General features: G+C 38.1%; 1 protein-coding gene across 1 annotated transcript in view; it reads left to right on the top strand.

Annotated features, from left to right (window-relative positions):
* Positions 1 to 24,801, top strand: part of srp68 (signal recognition particle 68) — an 85,225-nt gene that overhangs the window by 42,551 nt on the left and 17,873 nt on the right. Inside the window, exons 10-14 of the mRNA XM_077199130.1 lie at positions 5,109 to 5,207; positions 10,837 to 10,904; positions 11,011 to 11,164; positions 18,438 to 18,532; positions 18,801 to 18,930. Coding sequence (XP_077055245.1) covers positions 5,109 to 5,207; positions 10,837 to 10,904; positions 11,011 to 11,164; positions 18,438 to 18,532; positions 18,801 to 18,930 — 546 coding nt within the window. The remainder of the gene's footprint in view (positions 1 to 5,108; positions 5,208 to 10,836; positions 10,905 to 11,010; positions 11,165 to 18,437; positions 18,533 to 18,800; positions 18,931 to 24,801) is intronic.

A 24,801-nucleotide genomic window follows, 5' to 3' on the forward strand; every position in this document is an offset into this window, starting at 1 on the left:
TATCACAAACGCCTTCACAAACACGCTTCCTGACATTGTTCTCAGTCACTGTTCTCCTGTCTGATTTGAGTGCATCTACGCCGGATCACGCATACAGGCACAGTCCTTTCTCACCTCCCTGCTGAACGGCAGTGATTACTAATGCGTGAAATGCACTCATGGTGGTTGAGCGCGGTAAAGTTAGTTTTGGGTTCGATATTCACCGGACATTTGTTTTCTCTTGCCACTATTCTATAGGGTCGGCAGTCTTACAAAGATATCAATAGCAGGATTTATGTAACCATTGTATATCGACATGAAATATTCATTCAAAATCACCTACGTGCGTTAATGCTGCATATTTATACCTGAAAATGCTTTGACGCGTTTCAACAGCGCATTATGCCTAAGGGAACGTCTGCCAATTACACCAACTGCTGTAAATGTAGCCTATAATTTGTATTTAAAGTTACTTTTAACATTTAAAAACTGACGTTTTCAAATTCCAAAGCTTGTAGAAGGTTCCTATTGGCAATGCTGATTTATGCTACTGCTTTCCTGTAGGGATGGCCCGATACCATTTTTTTTTCAAACCGGTACGAGTATTTACATTTGTGTACTTGCCGATATCGAGTACCGATACCGATATTTCTACCGCAAAAGTAACTATAGGCTCCCAGAAAAGAAGACAGAAGAGTATTTTAGAACACAGGTTAGAAGACTGTTTTTATTTTCTTCTCTGCTTGTTTTAACAAGTCTAAAAATAAATAATAATGAGTAAAATAATAAATGTATTAACACACAAACCACTGTTAATTTAACATAAAAGCAAGCAGTTACTGCGTGCATGGTCTGACATGACTGAATGCGCCCAAAGTGCGCTCCCTTAATAGTCTAATTCCTAAAAAGCTGACAGTTCATCGCGATCTCACACATCTGTTATTATCAATGAAGCTGACTGCACAATGAATCTTTCATAATATCCACACTTTGTTTGTTATAATTAGAGGATTTGCCAGCATACAGAATTCAGCACTGAACAAAAAAGTTTTGAGCAGTGAGGGGAGTCTATCTTAAATGCTTCTGATTAGCCATTGCGTTCAAGAAATCAACACACATGTCTGTGATTGGCTACATCGCTCAACGCTGCAAACATGTTATGAATAGAAACTCTGGCCTGTAAATCGTTTCTATTTTGTTTTAGTTGTTCTTCTTGCTTTTCTGCAACAGATGAATGAAAATCTATTAGTTTTAATATGTTGTATTCATAGATATTTCTAGTTTGCGGGAGTCCCGCGAATCGTTTTATTCTCCCGGAACCCGCACACACAGAGTGAGTGCATTACCGCCCGCGCCCGCGCTCGCGCTCGGCCATCAGATCTAGTGCCGCGCCGCACTCTTTTGCTTTGGGAGTGCACGTCCCTATGCCTCAGTTCACCTCGACAAAGCACTCGCGGCGGCCAGTTTCGTTTCGCAAAATGTACGTGGTATCGGGGCGTGGTATCGGCGAATTTTTATGAGTACGAGTATATGAGGACAGTATCGACCCGATCCCCGATGCCAGTATCGGTATCGGGCCATCCCTACTTTCCTGGTAGCCTTGAGTAAATTAACTTGTCTAAATTAACCCGAACCCCCCCTAACTACCTCACATTTGAATTCCCTTGTCTGTGGATGGGAACACCTCTCTTAAATCCTGATGTACTCGTTACATCATAAGAAGAATGGCATCTACGCTAATTTTAGTGTCTTTGTTTATCCCAAGGTTTTCCCGCAGCCTGCCGGATCCAGGCCGTTTCCAGATCTGACAAAGGACCTTCGCCTGGACCCGATGACAATGCAGTGCTAAAGTGCCAACTATCCTCTCCTTATGGAGGATCCCTATACCACTCTACAGATAAAGCATTGTGGATTTTTTCGGTTTGCGTACCTACCCGAATTGATCAAATAAAATTGTGCATCAATTTATAGACAAGACAAGTAGTTTGTTTAGGCATGGTTTGTAAGGAATTACAAACCTGTGCACATATATTCAAATGCACATAACTATAGAATCAATTCTTAATGCGCATGTGAACGCCATCAGCGTCTATCACAGGTTCGCGTTTAAAGTCTGTTTAGAGAGAACGGTGTCGTCTTAGCGGCCCCTAATTTAATAACAAATGATCATTTAGACGGAAGTGAATCAATCAAAACTAACTTTAGCTGGAAAAAACATTATTCAAGAACCACTATAAAACCAAACCAATCTCTGTTACCTTAAATTATATGTGTATCTCTGTAGAGCTGCTTTGAAACAATCTACATTGTTAAAAGCGCTATATAAATGAGGATGACTTCACTTGACTTGACATGGGGCTGTGGTAATGTGGGCTGGCGTGGCTACAGTCCGGCCCTGTCAGTTGCTGTTCTAGTGGAGTTAAAAGTCGAAGGGGAAGTAGGCTGATGGCAAATTTACGTAATTGTGGTTGATTTATTTCTGTTATAGTTGTCTTCAGCCATTTTTATGTTTGAATTTACATTGTGAAAAACAAGGTTGTTTTCCATATTGTGGTGTTCAGCAATTTTAACACAGTATAGTCGTCATATCAGTGTAGATGGACCAAAATAAAACCATTAAAATATCAAGTAAATAAGTATTGTGATACTTGGTGCCACAGTGACACTTGTCCCAAAAATTATTGCTATACCACGATACTCAATGTTGTCCCACTGAGTCATTTTTCCCTGTTGCACAATTGGCACATGCATGCCAAACCGTGGGGCTCCTACTTTTAAGCCTCCTTTTAAGCGTTTGTCCCTCAAGTCAAGTCACCTTTATTTATATAGCGCTTTTTACAATACAGATTGTTTCAAAGCAGCTTTACAGAGATAACAGGAAAACAATGTTGTAATAGTATTGTTAAATACAAAATTAAATGTCCCCAACTAAGCAAGCCAAAAGCCAATGGCGAAGAGGCAACAGTGGCAAGGAACCAAAACTCCATCAGGTGACAGAATGGAGAAAAAAACCTTGGGAGAACCCACGCTCAGTCGGGGGGCCAGTCCCGCTTTGGCCAACAAACGAACAGTGTATGATTGATTCAGGCAGCATTATAGGTCAGAAGTCAGATGGGATCAGAACTTTCACAATATTTATCCAGTTCCATCTGGTTGGGGGTCAGAGTCATCACGCCGGTATCGCTTCACAGTGTTGATGAGGCTGGCACTTCAGGGATGCGTTGTCGTGGTGTCCATGCGATGGTCCTTCATCAGATCTAGATATGGCCTGGATCCGGCGGACTGCGGTAAACCTCAGGATAAACAGAGACTAATATTAGCATAGACGCCATCCTTATGTACAAAGTACATCAGGATTTATGGTAAGTGTTCCCGTTTCCGGCTGATCTAAAATATGCAGCCTAAAATTGAATTATAGAACTCTCTAATGTGTTATGTGTATGCTAAGCCAAAGAGATGTGTTTTTAGTCTAGATTTGAACTGACAGACTGTGTCTGCTTCCCGGACCATGTTAGGAAGATTGTTCCAAAGTTTTGGTGCTAAATAGGAAAAGGATCTACCGCCAGTAGTCCATTTAGATATTCTAGGTATTATCAACTGGCCAGAATTTTGAGATCGCATTAGACGTGAAGGACATATGACATAATTTAGATATATTTTTAAGATGAAAAAATGCGGTTTTACAGATACTAGACACGTAACTTTCAAATGAAAGATTGGCATAAAAGAGCACACCCAGGTTCCTAACCGACAACGAGGAGTTGACAGAGCAGCCATCAAGTGTTAGACAGTATTCTAGGTTATTACGTGAGGACGTTTTTTGTCCAATAATTAGAATCTGTTTTTTTCAGAATTAAGTAGTAGGAAATTACTAGTCATCCAGTTTTTTATATCAGCTATGCGTTCCGTTATATTTCTTCATGCCCTGACGAAATTTACCAATCCACAAAATTAGAGCTGAGTATCATCAGCATAACAGTGAAAACTAATGCCATGCTTCCTAATGATATCTCCTAAGGGTAGTATGTACAGAGTGAACAGCAACGGTCCTAGTTCTGAGCCTTGTGGTACACAATACCGAACTTTTGACCGTTAAGACATCTCTTCATTTACTACTACAAACTGATAACGGTCAGATAAGTATGATTTAAACACTGCTAGTGCAATTCCACTAATGCCAACATAATTTGAGTCTATTTAAGAGAATGTTGTGGTCGATAGTGTCAAATGCAGCACTAAGATCGAGTAGCACTAATAGAGAGATACAACCACGATCGGATGATAAGAGCAAATCATTTGTGACTCTAATGAGAGATGTCAAAATGCCAAATGACTTTCTAATTCCATTATTAAATGCATTGTTACCCCCCGCGTGATTTTTTTCCCCAAACCACTTCAGCGGAAATCCCGCCCTGCAGCCGATTCTAAAGTTTTCATTGGTCATGTCAATCACTGTACTGATTGCCTACACCAAACACTGATCCCTAAACCTACCCGTCACTGTAACCTAAACCAATGAAATCGGCTGCAGGGCGGGATTTCCGCTGAAGTGGTTTGGGGAAAAAAATCACGCTTACCCCCCATCTAGGGGTTGGGATACAATACAAATGTGACTGTTAGCAGGGCAAACTGTTTTTTTATTACACTATTTCTATAGCTCCTCAACTAACATAAACAGGATAAAGCATAAGAATTAACAAAACAACCCTCACCTCCTACAGCTTTCTAGATGCCTGATTTTAGACTTTAATAAAAAAAATCTTAACTACAAAAACAATCTACTCCTAGTAACTGCTAACTATGACACTTGGCTTTTTAGTTAAAAGGACAACTCTCTTAAGATCATAATTTACGACTACACCAATCCACAGTGTTGATCACTACTGGACTACGCATGTTAGACAATCCTGAGTAAAGGAGAGGCTGGTGTGCACTTAAGGAATCCTTTCCCACCAAACAAAATGAACCTAAAATCACATGCACATGTCTGCACCAAAAGCTTCAATGTAAAGACATTTTTTTTATAGCTATAGAGCACATGCAATTTGAAAAATATTTTCATTGTACAGTTATGCACAAAATACACAGTGAATGCAGGTATCCTGACTGTTTAAGTCTCTTACTCACAGGCAGATAATGAAGAAACAAAGGAGCACCTATATGAAAGCCTGCTGTCAGAGTGTAGAGACACCATCCAGGCGGTCAAAGAGGAGATCAGGACTGATGTGGTGAGACGCACTACTGACACCTACACTTCTCTAAATGTGATTTGAGCAATAGTAACTTGGCTATATGCATTGCATTACACTGCATCAAATCAGACAATGCAAATGCGTGTATACAGGTCCTTCTCAAAAAATTTGCATATTGTGATAAAGTTCATTATTTTACATAATGTAATGATAAAAATTAAACGTTCATATATTTTAGATTCATTGCACACCAACTGAAATATTTCAGGTCTTTTATTGTTTTAATACTGATGATTTTGGCATACAGCTCATGAAAACCCAAAATTCCGATTTCAAAAAATTAGCATATTTCATCCGACCAATAAAATAAGTGTTTTTAATACAAAAAAAAGTCAACCTTCAAATAATTGTTCAGTTATGCACTCAATACTTGGTCGGGAATCCTTTTGCAGAAATGACTGCTTCAATGCGGCGTGGCATGGAGGCAATCAGCCTGTGGCACTGTTGAGGTGTTATGGAGGCCCAGGATGCTTCGATAGCGGCCTTAAGCTCATCCAGAGTGTTGGGTCTTGCGTCTCTCAACTTTCTCTTCACAATATCCCACAGATTCTCTATGGGGTTCAGGTCAGGAGAGTTGGCAGGCCAATTGAGCACAGTAATACCATGGTCAGTAAACCGTTTACCAGTGGTTTTGGCACTGTGAGCAGGTGCCAGGTCGTGATGAAAAATGAAATCTTCATCTCCATAAAGCTTTTCAGCAGATGGAAGCATGAAGTGCTCCAAAATCTCCTGATAGCTAGCTGCATTGACCCTGCCCTTTATAAAACACAGTGGACCAACCCCAGCAGCTGACATGGCACCCCAGACCATCACTGACTGTGGGTACTTGACACTGGACTTCAGGCATTTTGGCATTTCCTTCTCCCCAGTCTTCCTCCAGACTCTGGCACCTTGATTTCCGAATTAGATGCAAAATTTCCTTTCATCCGAAAAAAGTACTTTGGACCACTGAGCCACAGTCCAGGTCAGGCGCTTCTGCGCTGTTTCTGGTTCAAAAGTGAGTTGACCTGGGGAATGCGGTACCTGTAGCCCATTTCCTGCACACGCCTGTGCACGGTGGCTCTGGATGTTTCTACTCCAGACTCAGTCCACTGCTTCCGCAGATCCCCCAAGGTCTGGAATCGGTTCTTCTCCACAATCTTCCTCAGGGTCTGGTCACCTCTTCTCGTTGTGCAGCGTTTTTTGCCACACTTTTTCCTTCCCACAGACTTCCCACTGAGGTGCCTTGATACAGCACTCTGGGAACAGCCTATTTGTTCAGAAATTTCTTTCTGTGTCGTACCCTCTTGCTTGAGGGTGTCAATGATGGCCTTCTGGACAGCAGTCAGGTCGGCAGTCTTACCCATGATTGCGGTTTTGAGTAATGAAACAGGCGGGGAGTTTTTAAAAGCCTCAGGAATCTTTTGCAGGTGTTTAGAGTTAATTAGTTGATTCAGATGATTAGGTTAATAGCTCGTTTAGAGACCCTTTTCATGATATGAAAATTTTTTGAGATAGGAATTTGGGGTTTTCATGAGATGTAAGCCAAAATCATCAGTATTAAAACAATAAAAGACCTGAAATATTTCAGTTGGTGTGCAATGAATCTAAAATATATGAAAGTTTAATTTTTATCATTACATTATGGAAAATAATATACTTTATCACAATATGCTAATTTTTTGAGAGGGACCTGTGTGTGTATATATATATATACTCACCTAAAGGATTATTAGGAACACCTGTTCAATTTCTCATTAATGCAATTATCTAATCAACCAATCACATGGCAGTTGCTTCAATGCATTTAGTGGTGTGGTCCTGGTCAAGACAATCTCCTGAACTCCTAACTGAATGTCAGAATGGGAAAAAAAGGTGATTTAAGCAATTTTGAGCGTGGCAAGGTTGTTGGTGCCAGACGGGCCGGTCTGAGTATTTCACAATCTGCTCAGTTACTGGGATTTTCACGCACAGGTTTTTCTAGGGTTTACAAAGAATGGTGTGAAATGGGAAAAACATCCAGTATGCGGCAGTCCTGTGGGCGAAAATGCCTTGTTGATGCTAGAGGTCAGAGGAGAATGGGCCGACTGATTCAAGCTGATAGAGCAACTTTGACTGAAATAACCACTCGTTACAACCGAGGTATGCAGAAAAGCATTTGTGAAGCCACAACATGCACAACCTTGAGGCGGATGGGCTACAACAGCAGAAGACCCCACCGGGTACCACTCATCTCCACTACAAATAGGAAAAAGAGGCTACAATTTGCAAGAGCTCACCAAAATTGGACAGTTGAATACTGGAAAATTATTGCCTGGTCTGATGAGTCTCGATTTCTGTTGAGACATTCAGATGGTAGAGTCAGAATTTGGTGTAAACAGAATGAGAACATGGATCCATCATGCCTTGTTACCACTGTACAGGCTGGTGGTGTAATGATGTGGGGGATGTTTTCTTGGCACACTTTTAGGCCCCTTAGTGCCAATTGGGCATTGTTTAAATGCCACGGCCTACCTTAGCATTGTTTCTGACCATGTCCATCCCTTTATGGCCACCATGTACCCATCTTCTGATGGCTACTTCCAGAAGGATAATGCGCCATGTCACAAAGCTCGAATCATTTAAAATTTTCTTGAACATGACAATGAGTTCATTGTACTAAAATGGCCCCCACAGTCACCAGGGGCCTCATTTATAAACGTTGCGTACGCACAAAAGAAGGCGTACGCCGCTCTCTACGCAATAATTGGTATTTATAAAAAGCAAACTTGACGGTAAAATGTGCGGTCCTTCACGCAAGCTCTGACCCAGGCGTACGCACAAAAACGGGTGAAATGAGAAATGGCGACACCGTCGGCAGATGGAAGAAACGCGTGAAAGTGTGTGAAACTGTAGACCGTTGTGTAAAAGAAATGGCAATACTGCCTCTCATAAATAACATGAAGACTTTACAAACCAAGTCTTTCAATTAACAGCCTACACGAACACCCCGTTTGATCGATCTGCAACAGAAATACAAATTAACACATATTTGCAAAAAGAAAAGTGAAATATGTTCTGCAATAATATTGGCATTTTATACAATTCATCCTCATAAATAAGATGGTACACAGAACGAAATAATGTACAAAACTGATATTCTCGCCAATGTGTCCGTCTGGCGGAGCAGATATAGATGCAATTAGATAGTCAGTCAGATAGATAGATAATTAGGGGGATAGATAGATAGATAGATAGATAGATAGATAGATAATGTATTATTTGTCCACTGGGGAAAGTTGTTTTCATAGTAAAAATGTCTTTTTTAAATGTCGGTGTCCCCTTTCCCCCACCCGTGGCAGACACACTCTGGCGATGGAGCGCTAGACGCTTTTTTGCCTCGACTTTGATGTCTGACCATTTCTTTTTTATTTCGGCCACAGTCCGAGGTTGTGAGGCTACAGCATTTACGGCGTTTGCAACCTTTTGCCACTCAAGTGCCTTTTTTGCATTAGTAATGCCCACACTGTGCCCTCCAAACAACATTTTTCTCCTCTTTTCCACCTCGCCAACGATAACTTCTACGTTTTTTTGATTTCCTCTCTGTGTTTGCCATGATTTCGCAATCGATGAATATTAACTTGTGGGCGTTTCACAGACTATTTATGGGCAACTATGGGCGTGACATGAAGCCGCAAAAGCTGCGCTACATTTAGAATTGATTGTGATTTATTAAGGGAAAACTGCGTAGGATGTGCGTCCGCACGGTTTTATAAATCCGAATATTTCTGTGCGTACGCACGTCCTATGTTTCATCCGTACGCCACTTCTGACGCAAATCCTACGCAAAGTTTTATAAATGAGGCCCCTGATCTCAACCCAATAGAGCATCTTTGGGATGTGGTGGAACGGGAGCTTCGTGCCCTGGATGTGCATCCCACAAATCTCCATCAACTGCAAGATGCTATCCTATCAATTTGGGCCAACATTTCTAAAGAATGCTTTCAGCACCTTGTTGAATCAACGCCACGTAGAATTAAGGCAGTTCTGAAGGCGAAAGGGGGTCAAACACAAAAAATATGGTGTTCCTAATAATCCTTTAGGTGAGTGTGTGTGTATATATATATATATGTATGTGTATACTGTTTAACTACAATTGTTCGGATTGAGCTGATCTGCAACGCACCAGGAACTACGTCATCACGTTGAGAGGTCACGATCGATGTCGCCGGCGGAAGTACCGCCCCACTGAAAAAAACGTTTAGGTTTTAAAAGATTTAAACACCCAGGATACGCACACGTAAGGACCATTTTAAACAATGACACAAATGAATAAATATGTCATTCAACATATAATACAATTTGAACTATCCTCCTTCGCACGGTCGCTTTGTAAACAGTGGGGCGGTACTTGCGACAGTGACATCGAGCGTGACCTTTCAAAGTGATGACGTAGTTCCCGGCGCGTTGCAGTTCAGCTCATTTCCGAACAATTGTAGTTAAAAAGTGTATGTATATATGTATATATATATATATATATATATATATATATATATATATATATATATGTGTGTGTATATGTATGTATCATTTTTTTTCTTTTTTTTTTTTTTTAAATGACCTATCGTTTCGCTAGATAAGACCCTCTTCCTCAGCTGTTATCGTCCACAGTCCTTTGAAGCACTTCAAAGACCTTTGAAACTGCATTGATTTGGACTTCAAAATGTTGGTTGCCATTGAAGTCCATTGTTCGAAGAAAAATCCAGAAATGTTTTCCTCAAACTTAATTTCTTTTCCACGGAGGAAAGAAAGACATGGATATCTTTGATGGCATTGGGGTGACTAAATTATTAGGAAATTTTCATTTTGAGGTGAACTAATCCTTTAAGCATGTGCTGGATGATGATGATCATGTTATTATAGGAAAGAAATAAAAACATTTGCTAATGAAGTTATAATACAAAATGTCATACATTTAAAAAAAAAGGGTAAGATGGCCCCCTACCGGGGGAAAGAAGTTAAACAAAGTAATCAAATCACTTTTTCGCATACCATTTACTTTCTTTTTACCAGTTCTGTCTAACAAAGTATTAGATATGACTGACAGAGATCATAAACTAATGAAGATGTAGAATGTGAGTGAGGGCTGTGTGATCTGGTGCTGCCGTTCTCTTCTCAGGAGCTGGTGTTCTCAGCGCCGCAGGTCAAAATAAAAGTCCCGCTTCCAACACATCGGCCAATCAGAAAAACTTATCGGCCAATGCCGTTATTTTAAAAATGGCAAATATCGGCCAATATATCGGCCGACCACTAGTTAACATTAATACCTCATTAGGATAGGCTTTTCAATAAAGTGGATTTGATTTTTACTTGTGCAGCCCCATCTTACCATATTTGCTCTTAAACACAGCACAACAGACTATAAACAAGACAATTTAGATTTTTGTTTGTTTGACAGAATCCCACATCAATGTAAAAATTGTAAAACACGTTGGAGATCTTATATATTGTGAAACTATTTTCTGTCCGTTATAAAACTGTGACTGGAAGCCACAATCCAAGTAATTATTCAAAACACTGACATCTCAAACCTAAAAAACATAAAGCCATTTTTTTAACATACAAAAAACATTTTTTGCCCCAACAGAAGCAGCGAGAAAGAGCAACAGAAGGTGCAGAGAGTGGCAAAGTTTCTAATCTGCAATACCTGCACAGGTTAGTATGATGGCTGCACATATTAATATGACAGCTGATGAAAAACATACTATGCTGTGATGCTTGACAGTCATGCATGCTTGTATTTATACATGTATGCATGCAGCTACCTGACATATATCAAACTGTGGACTTTGGTGAAGAGGAATGAGAGCATGGCTCATGCACTGCAAGCTAAACTGAAGGAGCCACAGACTGATGAGAACAAAAGAGGACCACGACCACAGGATCTTATACGACTCTATGACATCATCCTACAGGTTCAGAGATCACACATTCTTCATACATGTTAACATTTGCTAACGGAGTACTTGTTACATAAATTTACTATAGTAATAACCAGGGGTGCACATAAGGGGTGCGCATGCGCGACCAAAATAAAAAATGCGCTGGGTAAATAAGTTCAAACCGCTCATTTGCGTACTGACATGGTTTACAACTGATAATGCACAATTACCGTTTGAGATCGACTTACTGTAATACTGTTTAATATTTCCATTTGAACAATGCATAAAGCTGACGGTTTCAGAGCAAAATGCGCTTCACTCGGCAGTGCTAAAACCGGCAGTGCATATACATGCTCCCTGGCAATCCGCCAAAATAAAAGCTTGCTGATTTTAATTTTGAAAATGTGAAATTCGTGTAAAAATTAAACTTAAATAAAAATACAATCATTTTATGGTACACTTAAATACAATGCTAATATTTACATACTAATTTTGTATTTAAAGGTACAATATGTAGCTTTTTTGGCCACAAGAGGGCGCAGTTTCCAACAATAACAAATGCGTATGCTTATGACGCAGTGATGAGCTGAATGATGGGACTTGCTGTCAAGCTGATGGATCTAATAATGTTTATGGATGAGTAAAAAAACACTCATGTTTTTTAACATTACAGTGGTATGAAGCAGGTCGTGATTGCTAAAGAGACAGATATCACACGCGAGTCCCGCAGATAGAAAGGAATAAGGACATTTAATTCTACAGAACTACACGCAAGTGCTGGATTACTCACACAGGTCAGTTTATAACGCAGGTAACGCAGCGCTGTTTCACTTGGTCTAACGTTACACTATCACACTAAACGGCATTTAAATGTGTGTTGAAAGTTATGTTATTCTACGTGTTCGTTTTCTATAAGAAACTAGCAGCTAGATCAAGATTAGAAAAACATACTGACCATATTCTAACATGTCATCATGTTGAGCTAACGTTAACATTGATTTGTTTTATACATTTGCTCACCTGTCTAATAAAGCTGTCAAGTCGTGACACGTGAAGCTCTGTCGAGTCCAAATTAGTCACGGACGTGGAGCTCTCGGCATCTCAAAAACAGTACGCTGATATTGATCCTCATTTTAGTTCTACTTGTTTGTCCCAAAGTCTGCTTGCCATGGTATATGTTTGAACGAAACAAGAACTGTGTGCCGCTAAACGTTACGCATTACGCAGTTGTCCATGTCTGTCGCCATGGTTACGTCATGGCTATGGCAGTTCGAGCGGAAACCAAGGATAGCACGGATATTGCGTCATTGACAGGCAACATTTTTTTCCGGGACAGACACTTATTTAAAATTGGAATTTCTCTGAAATAAAAAATCTTTGGAGACTTTTGGGATATTGTAAGTACACAACTGCAGGAAATATATCACACTGTGAATGTGATTTTTGGAAATTTTATTACAAAATTCTTACATATTGGACCTTTAATAAAAGTGTGATAATACGGTTATATTAAAAAAAAAAAATTTAAATAACAGCGCAATAATGCTTTTTTATAGTTATATTTTAATGCGTCACAATATGTGCTGTGTGACAACAAATCGAATCTCCAGGTGCTCATGAACCAGATTGGAAAGCTTATGTGCACCCCTGGTAATAAAAGTATGTAATGCATAATTGCATGCAACTACCTCAAAATCAAACCCTATGTACATGTTGTTAATATTACTCAGTAGTTAATTGCTTAATTACCATGTAACGAGGATACCTTGAAAGTAAAGTGTAACCAAACATTTTTACTGAATTTAACATTCATGGACAATTTATCTCTGTATATCAGATGAACAAAGTCACTTGACTGAAACAGAAGAATAGTTACACTGTGAAAAATGTACACTTTCTAAACTTTGATACTTATTTTAAAACACAGATTATATCAGTTTCTTTCAAAGGAAAAAATGCAGAACCATTAATCTGTTGAATATGAAGGAAATGCAGTCAAAAACATCGTTTTGTGTAGTGTACAAGCTCATCTGTTGTGAATGCGTCCTGGAATGCATTGAAGGGCCACCAACTCACCGCCCACTCATCTGGGACATGTTGTGAAAAAGCACAGGAAAACAACATCTTCAAACTTTGCTGTGTTATACCAAAACACCCAGATTACAGCCGAAGCTGCACTGTTAATTGCTTTATTTTCCTTCCTTTCCTGCTCACTCATAAGCAGCATAAAATGGGTTTATTCAGTAGTACTCGTGCGCCACACGATTCTACTGCGTCAGCGGATTAAGAGGGGAGTGTCACACAAAGTGGTCCCAGAAGACACATTTAAAAACCATGTTAATATCAGGTGGAAATGGTAATGCGTATAGGCTAACCACTTTTGATCAGATCGCTGTAAACATATAAAGAATAATTAATGATGGGCCATTGCATTACCATCTAATTTTTCTAATAATTCAAAGGTAGTGACTGTTACACCTCTGTGTGCATTGTTGTCTAGTATAAGCAGAATAATTGTCTTGAGGTGTGGTAACCATAATAATGGCCTGGTGTCAATGTTCAAATGTTGAAAACGCTCTTGCAAGGTTTTTCTTTGGTCTGGTCTTCGGTGGTGTCCTATTTATTCATGAAATAAAAAATAATCAGTCTGGACAGATCATAAAACATAGTACTTAGAGACTTTTTACAAATAAATTCACAGATTTTTAAATGTAAAATAGTTCCGAGTGACTAATCTGAGAAGTTAGTAATAAAATGAACAAAAAACACATTACATAGGCAAGGCAAGTTTATTTATATAGCACATTTCATACACAATGGTAATTCAAAGTGCTTTATATAGAAGTAATTAAAATAATAAAGAACAGTTTAGAATAAAAAGGAAATAAAATAGTGCAAATAGTTGGACGTACAGTGGCACAGAGCTCATTCATTGATTGTACAGCTAAACTGATGTGTTTTGAGTCTGGATTTGAATGTGACTACTGTTGGAGCACATCTGATCTCTTCTGGAAGCTGGTTCCAGCTGCGGGTGGCATAGTAGCTAAAAGCAAGACTCCCCATGCTTTGAGTAAACCCTTGGTATTTCTAGCTGATGGGATCCTAATGATCTGAGTGATCATTTGGATTTTACAAAGAAAAAGTGGCAGGTCTATATTTTGCATTTACACTCCACTTAATCCACAGAACATTGGTACTGGAGAATGACCGGTATCATCACATTAAATAAACAAATAAAACTTTGATGGAACAAAAAACATCTTGTTCTTGTAACTAATTCCTTATGCATTTTATCCCATGCCTCTGTTGCTAATTCCAAGACATAATTTTAGAGCTAGTAACATAGGCTTGAGCCATTGGTATCCTCACAAATGCAGTTATTAGATCATTCACATGCTAAATCTCTCTTTCTCTGAGTCTGTGCGACTCTCAACAGGGATTGGCAGCGTTTCTACTAACAGAGAATCTGTTGAACTGCTTCAAAAACATCAACGTTATTACCTTGCTATTAAGAAATGTCATGCAGATTTTAGGGATGTGCAAGACTAGGCAACTAAACAGTACAGCTGCTACTAGTCGACACTGAAAACAATAGTCAATTACACAGAAAATGTAGAATTTTATCGTTCAAATTACTGTGGGAACGGAGTGAGGCCAGTGGCGCGAGTGTTAATGCAGTGGTTCCCAAACTGTGGTCCGCGGACCACTAGTGGTCCGTGAGGGTACTGCAGGTGGTCCGTGGAAAGGCAAAATAAAATATAAAATAATATTTTTTACCTTCATTTTACCAGGAATCCCCATAAAAAAAGAAAAAGTAACAAGAATATGGGCCTATATTGATATAAAATTTTAATTAAATTGTCAGGTTATTGTGTGATTACTAAAATAGGCTAGTGGTGCTCGGCCGAGACGTTCAAGTTCAGTGCCGTTAGAACCACAACATGGATCGGTGGATAGCAACAGGTTCTCTGAAGAGGAAAGCGGCAGAGGCAAATATTTTGCCATTATATAAAATATTTGTCTGATTATAATTTCACCAACAGTAATTCTGGATTGCCTCCACGAAACAAGTAAAAAGGAAATAAGCAAATCAGAACACTGCACGCCAAAGCAGCAGTATGCGCGCAAGCGTGAAACGCTAGTGTTTCTTCTTGCTGCGTATCTTTTACTGGGGTCTCCAACACGTCGCTCGATTGGAGGTAGCTCGTCAAGGGGCCGTTCACATATCGTGTCTTTTGCGCTCTCAAGTTCATTATTTCATGTAGGTGCGCGGCAAGTGCGCTCATAATTGAAGTGACGCACTCATTTTTTTAGGCGCAGCGAGATGAAAACACCTCAACTTTTCATAATGCTGCAAACGCACCGCAGTTCATGTGAGAAGAACAAACAAATCAGCTTAATCCTTTCCGTAAACATTGAAAGCTCAGTCAATGAAGAATGTAAGAATGCACGTGCACCCAAACACTACGTGTGTTTTTCTCTTCTCCGTAAATAAATCTTGTAGCAGAGCTACAGCAAGCGTTTTTCGGTGGTGGAAATCTATTAGCTACTAAGCACAAGTAAGTTGTGGAGAGCGAGCATAGCAACGACAGACGGCACGGGAAAATCGGACCGAATTTTACTATTAGCTAATAATAAAAGATAAGCTAATGTGCATAGATGTAAATGTCAAGTAATTTATCTTTTTTTGACTCATTCTTTTTATAAAAATGATTTAAAGGCTGAAATATGTGAGGTTTATCTTTTTATAAAACCTTTTTTTGTGAAAAATTATTTAAAGGCTGAAATATGTGAGGTTTATCTTTTTATAAAACCTTTCTTGTTAAAGGGCACCTATTATGCAAAATTCACTTTTACATGCTGTTTGAACATAAATGTGTGTTGGCAGTGTGTGAGCAAAACCACCCTAGAATGATAAAAATGCACCCAGTGTTTTTTTTTACAATCTCAATAATTCATATGCACTCTCTCAGAATGAGCTGTTCTAAGATTCAGCTTTTTGTGACGTAGAACATGGGAAAGGGGTTTGATTGACAGTGTGGTTGGTGGTTGGTACCTCCCTCCGTGATCTGATCCTCCATTGTTGTTTCAACGACAGCTGGACCGCTGTTCTGAAGATTTGTGCTGCCTTCTAGAAAATGCCTCCTAAGAAAAATAAGTGTTTTGTGGTGGGCTGTAATACTTCGCATAGTTGTTTGCACTTCCTTCCGACATCAGAGCCACTGAAAACGCAGTGGGTGGATTTTATTTATGAAGGAAATGCGCCTCTTACACTCCCGAAGTACGTTTATGTTTGCTCAAATCATTTTGAGAGTGACTGTTTTTTGAACGGCGGTCAATTCAAAGCACGTCTTGCTACAAAATTAATCCTCAAGGGTGGATCGTTGCTTAGTGTTCGCGATCCAACGACAATTCCTGAAGAAGTAAGTGTATTTTATGATTTCTGAGGTAACGTTAATAGTCATCGACAACAAATGTTGTTGTCGTCGTATGATTTATGTAATTTAAACCTTTTAAATAACCACACGTTTTCATATGTTTTTTAAGATATTGTTATTGTTATTATCGGTACTTGTGTTTGTGTTTTCAAACATTTGCGTCAACGTTATCACAGTTTGTGTGTGTCTGTGTGTGTGTTGCACAGCGATGACAACGCAATGAGTTCATAAATGTATCAAATAACCATTCCGAGACATCCTGGTACATTCTCGATCGTGTTTCTTCAGCCGGAGTGTCTTCGTCATCTGGGTCGGACTCTGGTTCAAACATACGGCCGAATGCCATACACAATTGCGGGTCTATCACTCTCGGCCATTATGGTTCTACCGACTGTTAATTGCCATAGTTATGCAAGTTACGCCCACATCCAGCGGTAGGGTGGGGATTAGCAGCTCATTTGCATTTAAGGTCGTCTGCCTCAAAACAGCTTGTTTCAAAACAGGCCCCAAAAATGACACATTCAAATGGTTATAATAAATTAACTGGGGGGTATTTTGTGCTGAAACTTCACAAATACATTCTGGGGACACCCAAGACCAATATTAAATCTTGTAAAAAGGTCCATAATAGGTGCCCTTTAAAACTTTATTTGAATTTCATTTTACTACATGTACCTATAGGAGTGACAGGGGTTGGCGGCAAAGTATCTGGATATTTGCCGCGGGGCGAGGGCTTCGATTAGCTCTCTCTTTTTTGACCATACATGTTTGCATCCCTGAAATGAACCTGATTATGCCCTCGGGCGCTTGAGTAAATAAATTAAATATGTGGCAGCCGTTGTGTGCAGTAAACTTTCTTTTAACAAGCTGTTGTACTGATGTGATGACCAGTTATAGTTTTAATGTTAGTAAGCCTATTTAGAGGTGCGGATTAATTCAGGAAGGACTCTGTGTAGATATATTTTAATATGTGTATTATGAGGTGGTCCGTGAAAATTCTTGATTACAAATAGTGGTCCACACACACACAAAAAGTTTGAAAACCCCTGTGTTAATGAACGTCACTGCGCGCTGCACCAGCCTGGTGTCTCAGGAGCTCTGAAGGATAAGAGTGATGACAGTGGAAGACAAACTAGGCCTGGAACATTTTCACTCAATGGGCCCTATTTTAACGATCTAAGCGCATGGTCTAAAGCGCACAGCGCAGGTGCACTCAGGGCGTGTCCGAATCCACTTTTGCTAGTTTAACAACGGGAAAAAATCGTCTGTGTGCCAGGCGCATGGTCTAAAAGGGTTGTCCCTATTCTCTTAATGAGTAAATGATTGGATTATATAAGTTACGCCCAAAACACACGCGAGTCTCATCTCCCATTCCCTTTAAAAGCCAGTTGCTCTCGCGCCATGGCAGAATCTCTATTTACATGGTGGAATTTGCAAGCGGAAAGACTTCTCCAGAGAGGAAATGGATCTGCTTGTGCGCAAGGTTAAAGTGTGCAAGCATACCATCTACGGGACATGTGTGCTGCTGCACATCCCTGTGTGTGTATGTGCTTTTTGGACCCGCCTATAGGCACATATAACTAATGCGCCCTTTAAATAACAAAGAAAATAATGCGCCAGTGACTTGTCAATTTTTGGAGCTGCGGTGTGCCAATATATTGTTACACCCTTACAAATTACTGAATTCAAATGGAAAGTGATTTTCCAATTCTTTAAAACTAACACTTTAGAATTTATGGTCTTGACCAGGAATTATGCACAGGCAAAGGATGCAGAGAAATGGCTAAAGCACGAAGCGTCACACAGTTGACACTTTGCCTGTTATGTCTCTTTTCTTTCTCTTCTTTTTATACTACTATCATTTCCAGAGTCTTGCTGAGCTGTCATCACTGCAGGGTCTAGAGGAAGATCACACTTTTCAGAAAGAAGTGGCACTCAAGACTCTGGTCTACAAGGCTTACAGGTGAGTTTATTGCCATCTATATTGATTTAAATCTACAAGACTGCTTGCATGTATGGCCTTGTTTCCACCTGTTATTAAGATGCATTTTTGGTCTTCTGATCAAAGAAGAGGTCCATTCTAATTTCAGGTGCAAACGGGGTTTAGAATTTTTTAAAACATCTTAATTATAGAAACCGGGCCTATGTGTGCTTGCATACATGTTCTGTCGTTTATATCTTTTTTTTCTCTGTTCGAAGTTTTGAAATGTTTGTCGTTGCACTCTGGACAGGTGTTTCTATATAGCTCAGTCCTATGTTCTGGTGAAGAAATGGAGTGAAGCTCTGGTTCTCTATGAAAGAGTTCTGAAATATACCAGAGAGGTCCAGTCCAAAGCCAAGAGCCTCAATAACAGCCTTAAGGTACCAAACACCACACATTACTTGCCTTACGAAATTGTGATGGTATCAGATTATATACAGTAGTGGTCAAAAGTGATGTCCGGCATTTTCGTTGTCATTATAATTAGAGGTCGACCGATAGTGCATTTTACCGATACCGATATTTAGGTTTGACCATAAATGCCGATAACCGATAATTCAACAGATATTTTTTAAAATGGATACTGGATTAAAAACAAACTTAACACTCACAAATAAAACAGCGCTGAACTGAAATGTGCTAAATTAAATAAATATATAAATATGAATATATTAAAATAAGAAGTTCTACAGAACGAACAATATATAGAAAATAATTTAAACATTAAAATATTACAAGTTTCGTTAGCTATAACCTAGAAACATACGTAAATTTTATAGGTAACACTTTGCAAGTCGCATTTGTTAACAAGGATGTATTAGCTAGCTTTCATGAACTATATGCATTATGCAATATACTTTTTTACTGCATGTATTAACCCTCTGAGGTCTAAGGGATTTTTGGGGTCCTTGAGGTGTTCTGACATGCTCGGACATTTGTGCTTTTTTCAGTTATTTATAAACATGTTAATGGCAAAGGTGTAAATTCACTCTTTATAGCACAAACGGGGCTACCGTAATATTTGAGCAACATGTATGTACATGTTTTTTTTTTTTAGAGAATAATGTTTATGCGTGGTTATTGAAAAAACTAAAACTTAAAGTGTCTGAAATAAGGCCACAAAACACATACTAAATATGTATCCACAAGACTTTTGACTAATGAGTGTTGTTGCCTAGAATTTTTGCTTCAAAATGATCTGAAAATCATCCTGCCTAAACATTTACACAAAACAATACATTGATTTAAATTTTATAAGACACCTTTTGTTTGGAAAGGCAATATGCGTAGAGGCGTGTTCACACCTGAGAAGACAAAGGCTGGATAATGTGCCGCATAATGAGCTGCATATTAAGTAGCCTTTCACACAGGCTTGTCACAGGATCTCAAAGAATGCAAGCACAAAAGAAATTTTCTATATATATATATACATATTTTACAATTAGAAATTGTAATCAATTACAAATAGGTTACAATTACAACAACAATTACAATTTTAACAATATTTCAAGTGTATTTCTTTGTAAAAAGTATACATTTTATCATACGTATTAAAAAAGGTAAGGATTCATTAGTTTGAATATTGGAACAAACACTATAATAACATCTTAGTTGATAATTCAATATACCTACTTTATTTTTGACAAAACCTCATACTATAGTATATTTAACTATGAGCAGAAATTGGTGAACAAAAGCATACCTATTTAATGTGACAGTAGTCTTTTTTTACAGTCAAAACTTTATAATCCATCCAAAACTAATCACAAAATCTTTTCTAAACATTCATATTTAGTCTGTAACATATTGTGTATGATATATTAGCATATACATGTGAATTTGCAGTTTGTTGCTTATACAGACATTTTATTTCAACGTATTTCAGTCTATTTTTACTCATCTTAGTAGGCTATAGCAATATAGTTTGGATGTGTTCATGTAAACATAACGTTTACTAATGTAGGTACGAAAGTGAATGAATGGCACAGACACGTGCTGTATAACTGTAGTAAACAAAGTGTGCGCCTGTGCCGTTCATTCATCATTTAGCCTAAACACAGACACGCAATTCATATTTAAACAGTCTTTTTGCGGTTTACAGTCAGACACTATTCAATATCGTGATTAGAACAAAGCACTTAAGAATAAATTACTTACTACATCAGCTGGATCCGTTGCTCCTCGAAATGAAACTACCAGCACTTTTAATACATTTTCCAGGGTTATTAGATAGTATTATTTCTCACAGTGAAAGGATACGCTGTGTACACAGCTGTAGTGAGATACTTACTAAACACGATGTTATTTATAATCCAGCTGGTGGGCGTTGGCATGTTTGAATGGCTTACCTTAGATCATTTGCGTTTGAATACCGCGCGCTCTCCGTGGGCGTGGCACATTAACGCGTAATGAGGTATAATGAGCTGGAAAGAAAAAGACTGACATCTCTCTCTTTTAATACAGATTACATAAACTGAGAATATTTGTTTTTTTATATAAATTAATTCATTTAAAAGAAGAGAGTTCAAGCTTCATTATGGAAATCACTCGTGCCTGTATGACAAGTAACCCCTAAGTTACAGTTAATTTTCGGACGCGTTTCAGAATGGACTTAACTGACAGAGTAAAAGCAAAATGCGCATCATGTTTATTTTTCTTTATTTGGCGAAAAGCACAACACTTTGTTTTTATTGTGAGTATCCACAAAAAAATAGACACTTATCAGGATCTAATGATGTACAACACTTAATAGTTAAGATCAAAATTAACAGAGTATTTTGAGTTTCTTTTGCACTGATAAGAAAAAAAGCAAGACAATCGCGCCCACGCGATAGCCGACTCCAGGGGGTTAATATGAGCAATACAGTTGAACCTTTATCATTCATGTTAGTTCATAGTACATTAACTAAGGTAATAACAGATAAAATAAGAATTAACACTCCATATCAAATGCATTAGTAAATGTTGAAATTAACAAACTAACAATAAATAATACTTCAACTTTTATTAACCTTAGTTAATGCTAAAAATTGTATCTTATTGTAAAGTGTTACCATTTCATATAATTCCAACGAGTCCAAAATTTAATAAAGACCTATATTGCGTATACGTAATATAGCCTATGTATGGTCTCTCACTTTATTTGCTTCTATTTTAGAACACTTGATGATTATCTAATCAAAATAACAAGATGTTTTGTAGTGATAAAAAAAAGAACTTAAATCGAACGCATTTTTGATTTGTTTGTTTCTGTCAGCTAACTTACATGAACATATCAATGTTGAGAAAGCAATCACGTCACTAGTTTTAAATATGCTACTTCGTCGCCTAATGCATGCATAAAAGTGACCAGCTGGATATAAAATAATGCAAATAGATGGTAACAATTGCAACATAAAACAGTTGGGTCAGGTCTGCATGTGTTTTTGTCACATTGTTTAAACCACTTGACCAAGGAACTAATGTTAGAGTCCCCTCGGCCTCGACGGCAAGCATACTTCTGTTCTTTCTCTGCTGATCCAGCATCTAGTCAACAAATTAATTACTTTATAATGATATGGCAATATACTTTAGTGTTATGTATTCATACCATTTCGCTGTCGGTGTTTTAAATGCGCGTCTGTAGTGTCAGCACTCTCTGTGCTGCATGTTCTCTCCTGGCTGTGCGTAGCCTCACGTGCTAACGTAAACAACTCAGCCGGTGATAGTTTTTTATTTGTCCTCTAGACGCCGCTCTCGCTCTGTATAATGCCAGCAGTCTCTTCTCAGCGCTCTCGTACTGTGTAATGACTCCGCACACTTGTCAGCCGCTCCAGCAACGGACGTAACCCGGAAAAACTATCGATGTGGATTTTTACCGATAACGATAGTTACACCAATCAACTATCAGTGCCAATTAATCAGCAAAACCGATGAATCGGTCGATCTCTAATAATAATTGTGGTTCAGACTCATGCTATTTCTATGTTCTAACTTGAAAAACCGCATTGGAAAAATTGCAATTGTGTTAACTCTCTGGGGTCTAGGGTGTTTTCTGGGACCTGGAGGTGTTCTGACATGCTCTGACATTTGTGCTTTTTTCAGTTGCTTATAAACATATTAATGGCATAGGTGTAATTACACTCTATTTTGCACAAACAGGGCTACCATAATATGTGAGCAAGATGTATGCACATGTTTTTGAGAGAATATTGTTTATGCATGGTTATTGAAAAAACTAAAACTTAAAGTTTCTGAAATAAGGCCACAAAACACATAGTAAATATGTGTCCACAAGACTTTTGACTAATGGATGTTCTCGCCTAGAATTTTTGCTTAAAAATGATCTGAATATCATCCTGCCAAATCATTCACATAAAACAATACATTGATTTAAATTTAGTAAAACACTTTTTGTTTGGCAAGGCAATATGCGAAATGGGCGTGACTCATGTATAGTGGTCTGATTCTCACCTGAGAAGACAAAAGACCTGGTTAATGAGCCGGCATTATGAGCTTTTCACATGTGTCACTGAGCCACAAGAAAGAATACAAAGACACAAGAAAATATATATACTACAAAATTGGTTCACAGTTGGAAACATCTAGAAAAAAATAGTATTTTTCCACTTGTATTTTTGCTTGCAAATTGTATAATATCCAAGGTGAACATTTCTAGTAATTGTGTAGTTAATTCTCATACTGTATTTTTAGAAAGTTTTGGATATGTATCCTCTCCCAAATTTGTCACTAATAAAACACATTACAAATAATTTGAAGAGAAGGCCTATATTGACCTTTTAAGATTTTGTTTACATCTACCTTGTAAATATATTATTTGCTATTTTATTAAAAATGTTACAATTACAGCAACAATTAAAATAACTATTTTAAGTGTAATATTTCTTTGTAAAAACTAAAGTATACATTTTATCATACATATTTCAAAGTTAAGGATTCATTAGTTTAAATAAAGCTTACATTGGAGCAAACACTATAATAGCATCCTAGTTGATGACTTTATTTTTGACAAAACAAACAGCCTAATATATTTAACATTTGAGCAAAAATTTGGTGAACAAAAAGCTTATTCAATGTGGCAGTAGTCTAGTTTACAGTAAACAGTTAATAATATATCCATAACTAGTCAACGAAATGTTGTCTTTCATATTTCGTCTTTAACATAGGTATATCGTTTGTTGTTTTTATGACAGCCTATATTAGGGCATATTATTATTAATTTACAGTTTAATAAGTTGCTTATACAAAGACATTTTAACGTTATTTCAACATATTTTAGTCGATTTTCACTCATCAGTATAGCAAATGGGTTTTGGTAAAATCTTTTCAGTTCATTCATTCACACACGGATGCGATTCATATTTAAACAGTCTTTTTGCTGTTTACATACACTATGATATCGCGATTACAACAATAATTTAAAAAAAACTTACTTCTCAGATGGATCCGTTGCTCCTCGAAATGAAAATAAACCAGCACATGTTCTGAGGTAAATGTCCCAGGATTATTCCTCACACAGCCTCGCAAGACGAAACATTACATTAATCTGATGATTACATTTGTTGTGTTACCGCGTTTATGAGGGGCGTTGACACGTTTGCATGTGTTGCTTCAGATCATTTGCGTTTGAATACCGCGCGCTCACCGTGGGCGTCACATTAGCAGAATAATGAGCTGAGAGAACGATAATGAGATTGACTGACACCTCTCTCTTTTTTTATAGATTACATAAACAGAGAATATTTATTTTAGTTTTGAATTAGATATTTTAAAAGTACAAACTTAAATGATTATAAAGATATATTGCTCATGCTTGGGTGAATAGTATTCGCTGAGTTTTAAGTTTTGAGACGTGCTCCAGAAAAAAAGTAAACGGAGACAGAGGCAGAAAGCACACCGTTTATTTTCTTTATTTTACAAAAGCACACGATTTTGATGTTAATGTAAGTGTAGACAAAAAAAAGAAGACCCTCTATAGTTTATAATCATGAATTGATTTTATTTATATGATCAAAAATGACGGAGTATTTTAAGTCTATGTTACTACTATGTGGGGAAAAAAACAGCAAATCGCGCCGGCGCGTTCCTCAACCCCAGAGGAACTGCGCAGAAAGGGTGCAGAGCCCTATTGTTTTCCTTAGGATTATTTGTTATTATTAGGGCCCAAGCCCTGAAAGGGCGAGGAATGGGGTCCAAAAACTTTGTCCAAAGATCAAACACGCTTGCATGAATTGGTATGAAACTCGGTACAC

Source organism: Siphateles boraxobius, unplaced genomic scaffold, assembly GCF_051911475.1.
Source record: "Siphateles boraxobius isolate OS27281-9 unplaced genomic scaffold, OSU_SipBor_1 41, whole genome shotgun sequence".
NCBI lineage: Eukaryota > Metazoa > Chordata > Actinopteri > Cypriniformes > Leuciscidae > Siphateles > Siphateles boraxobius.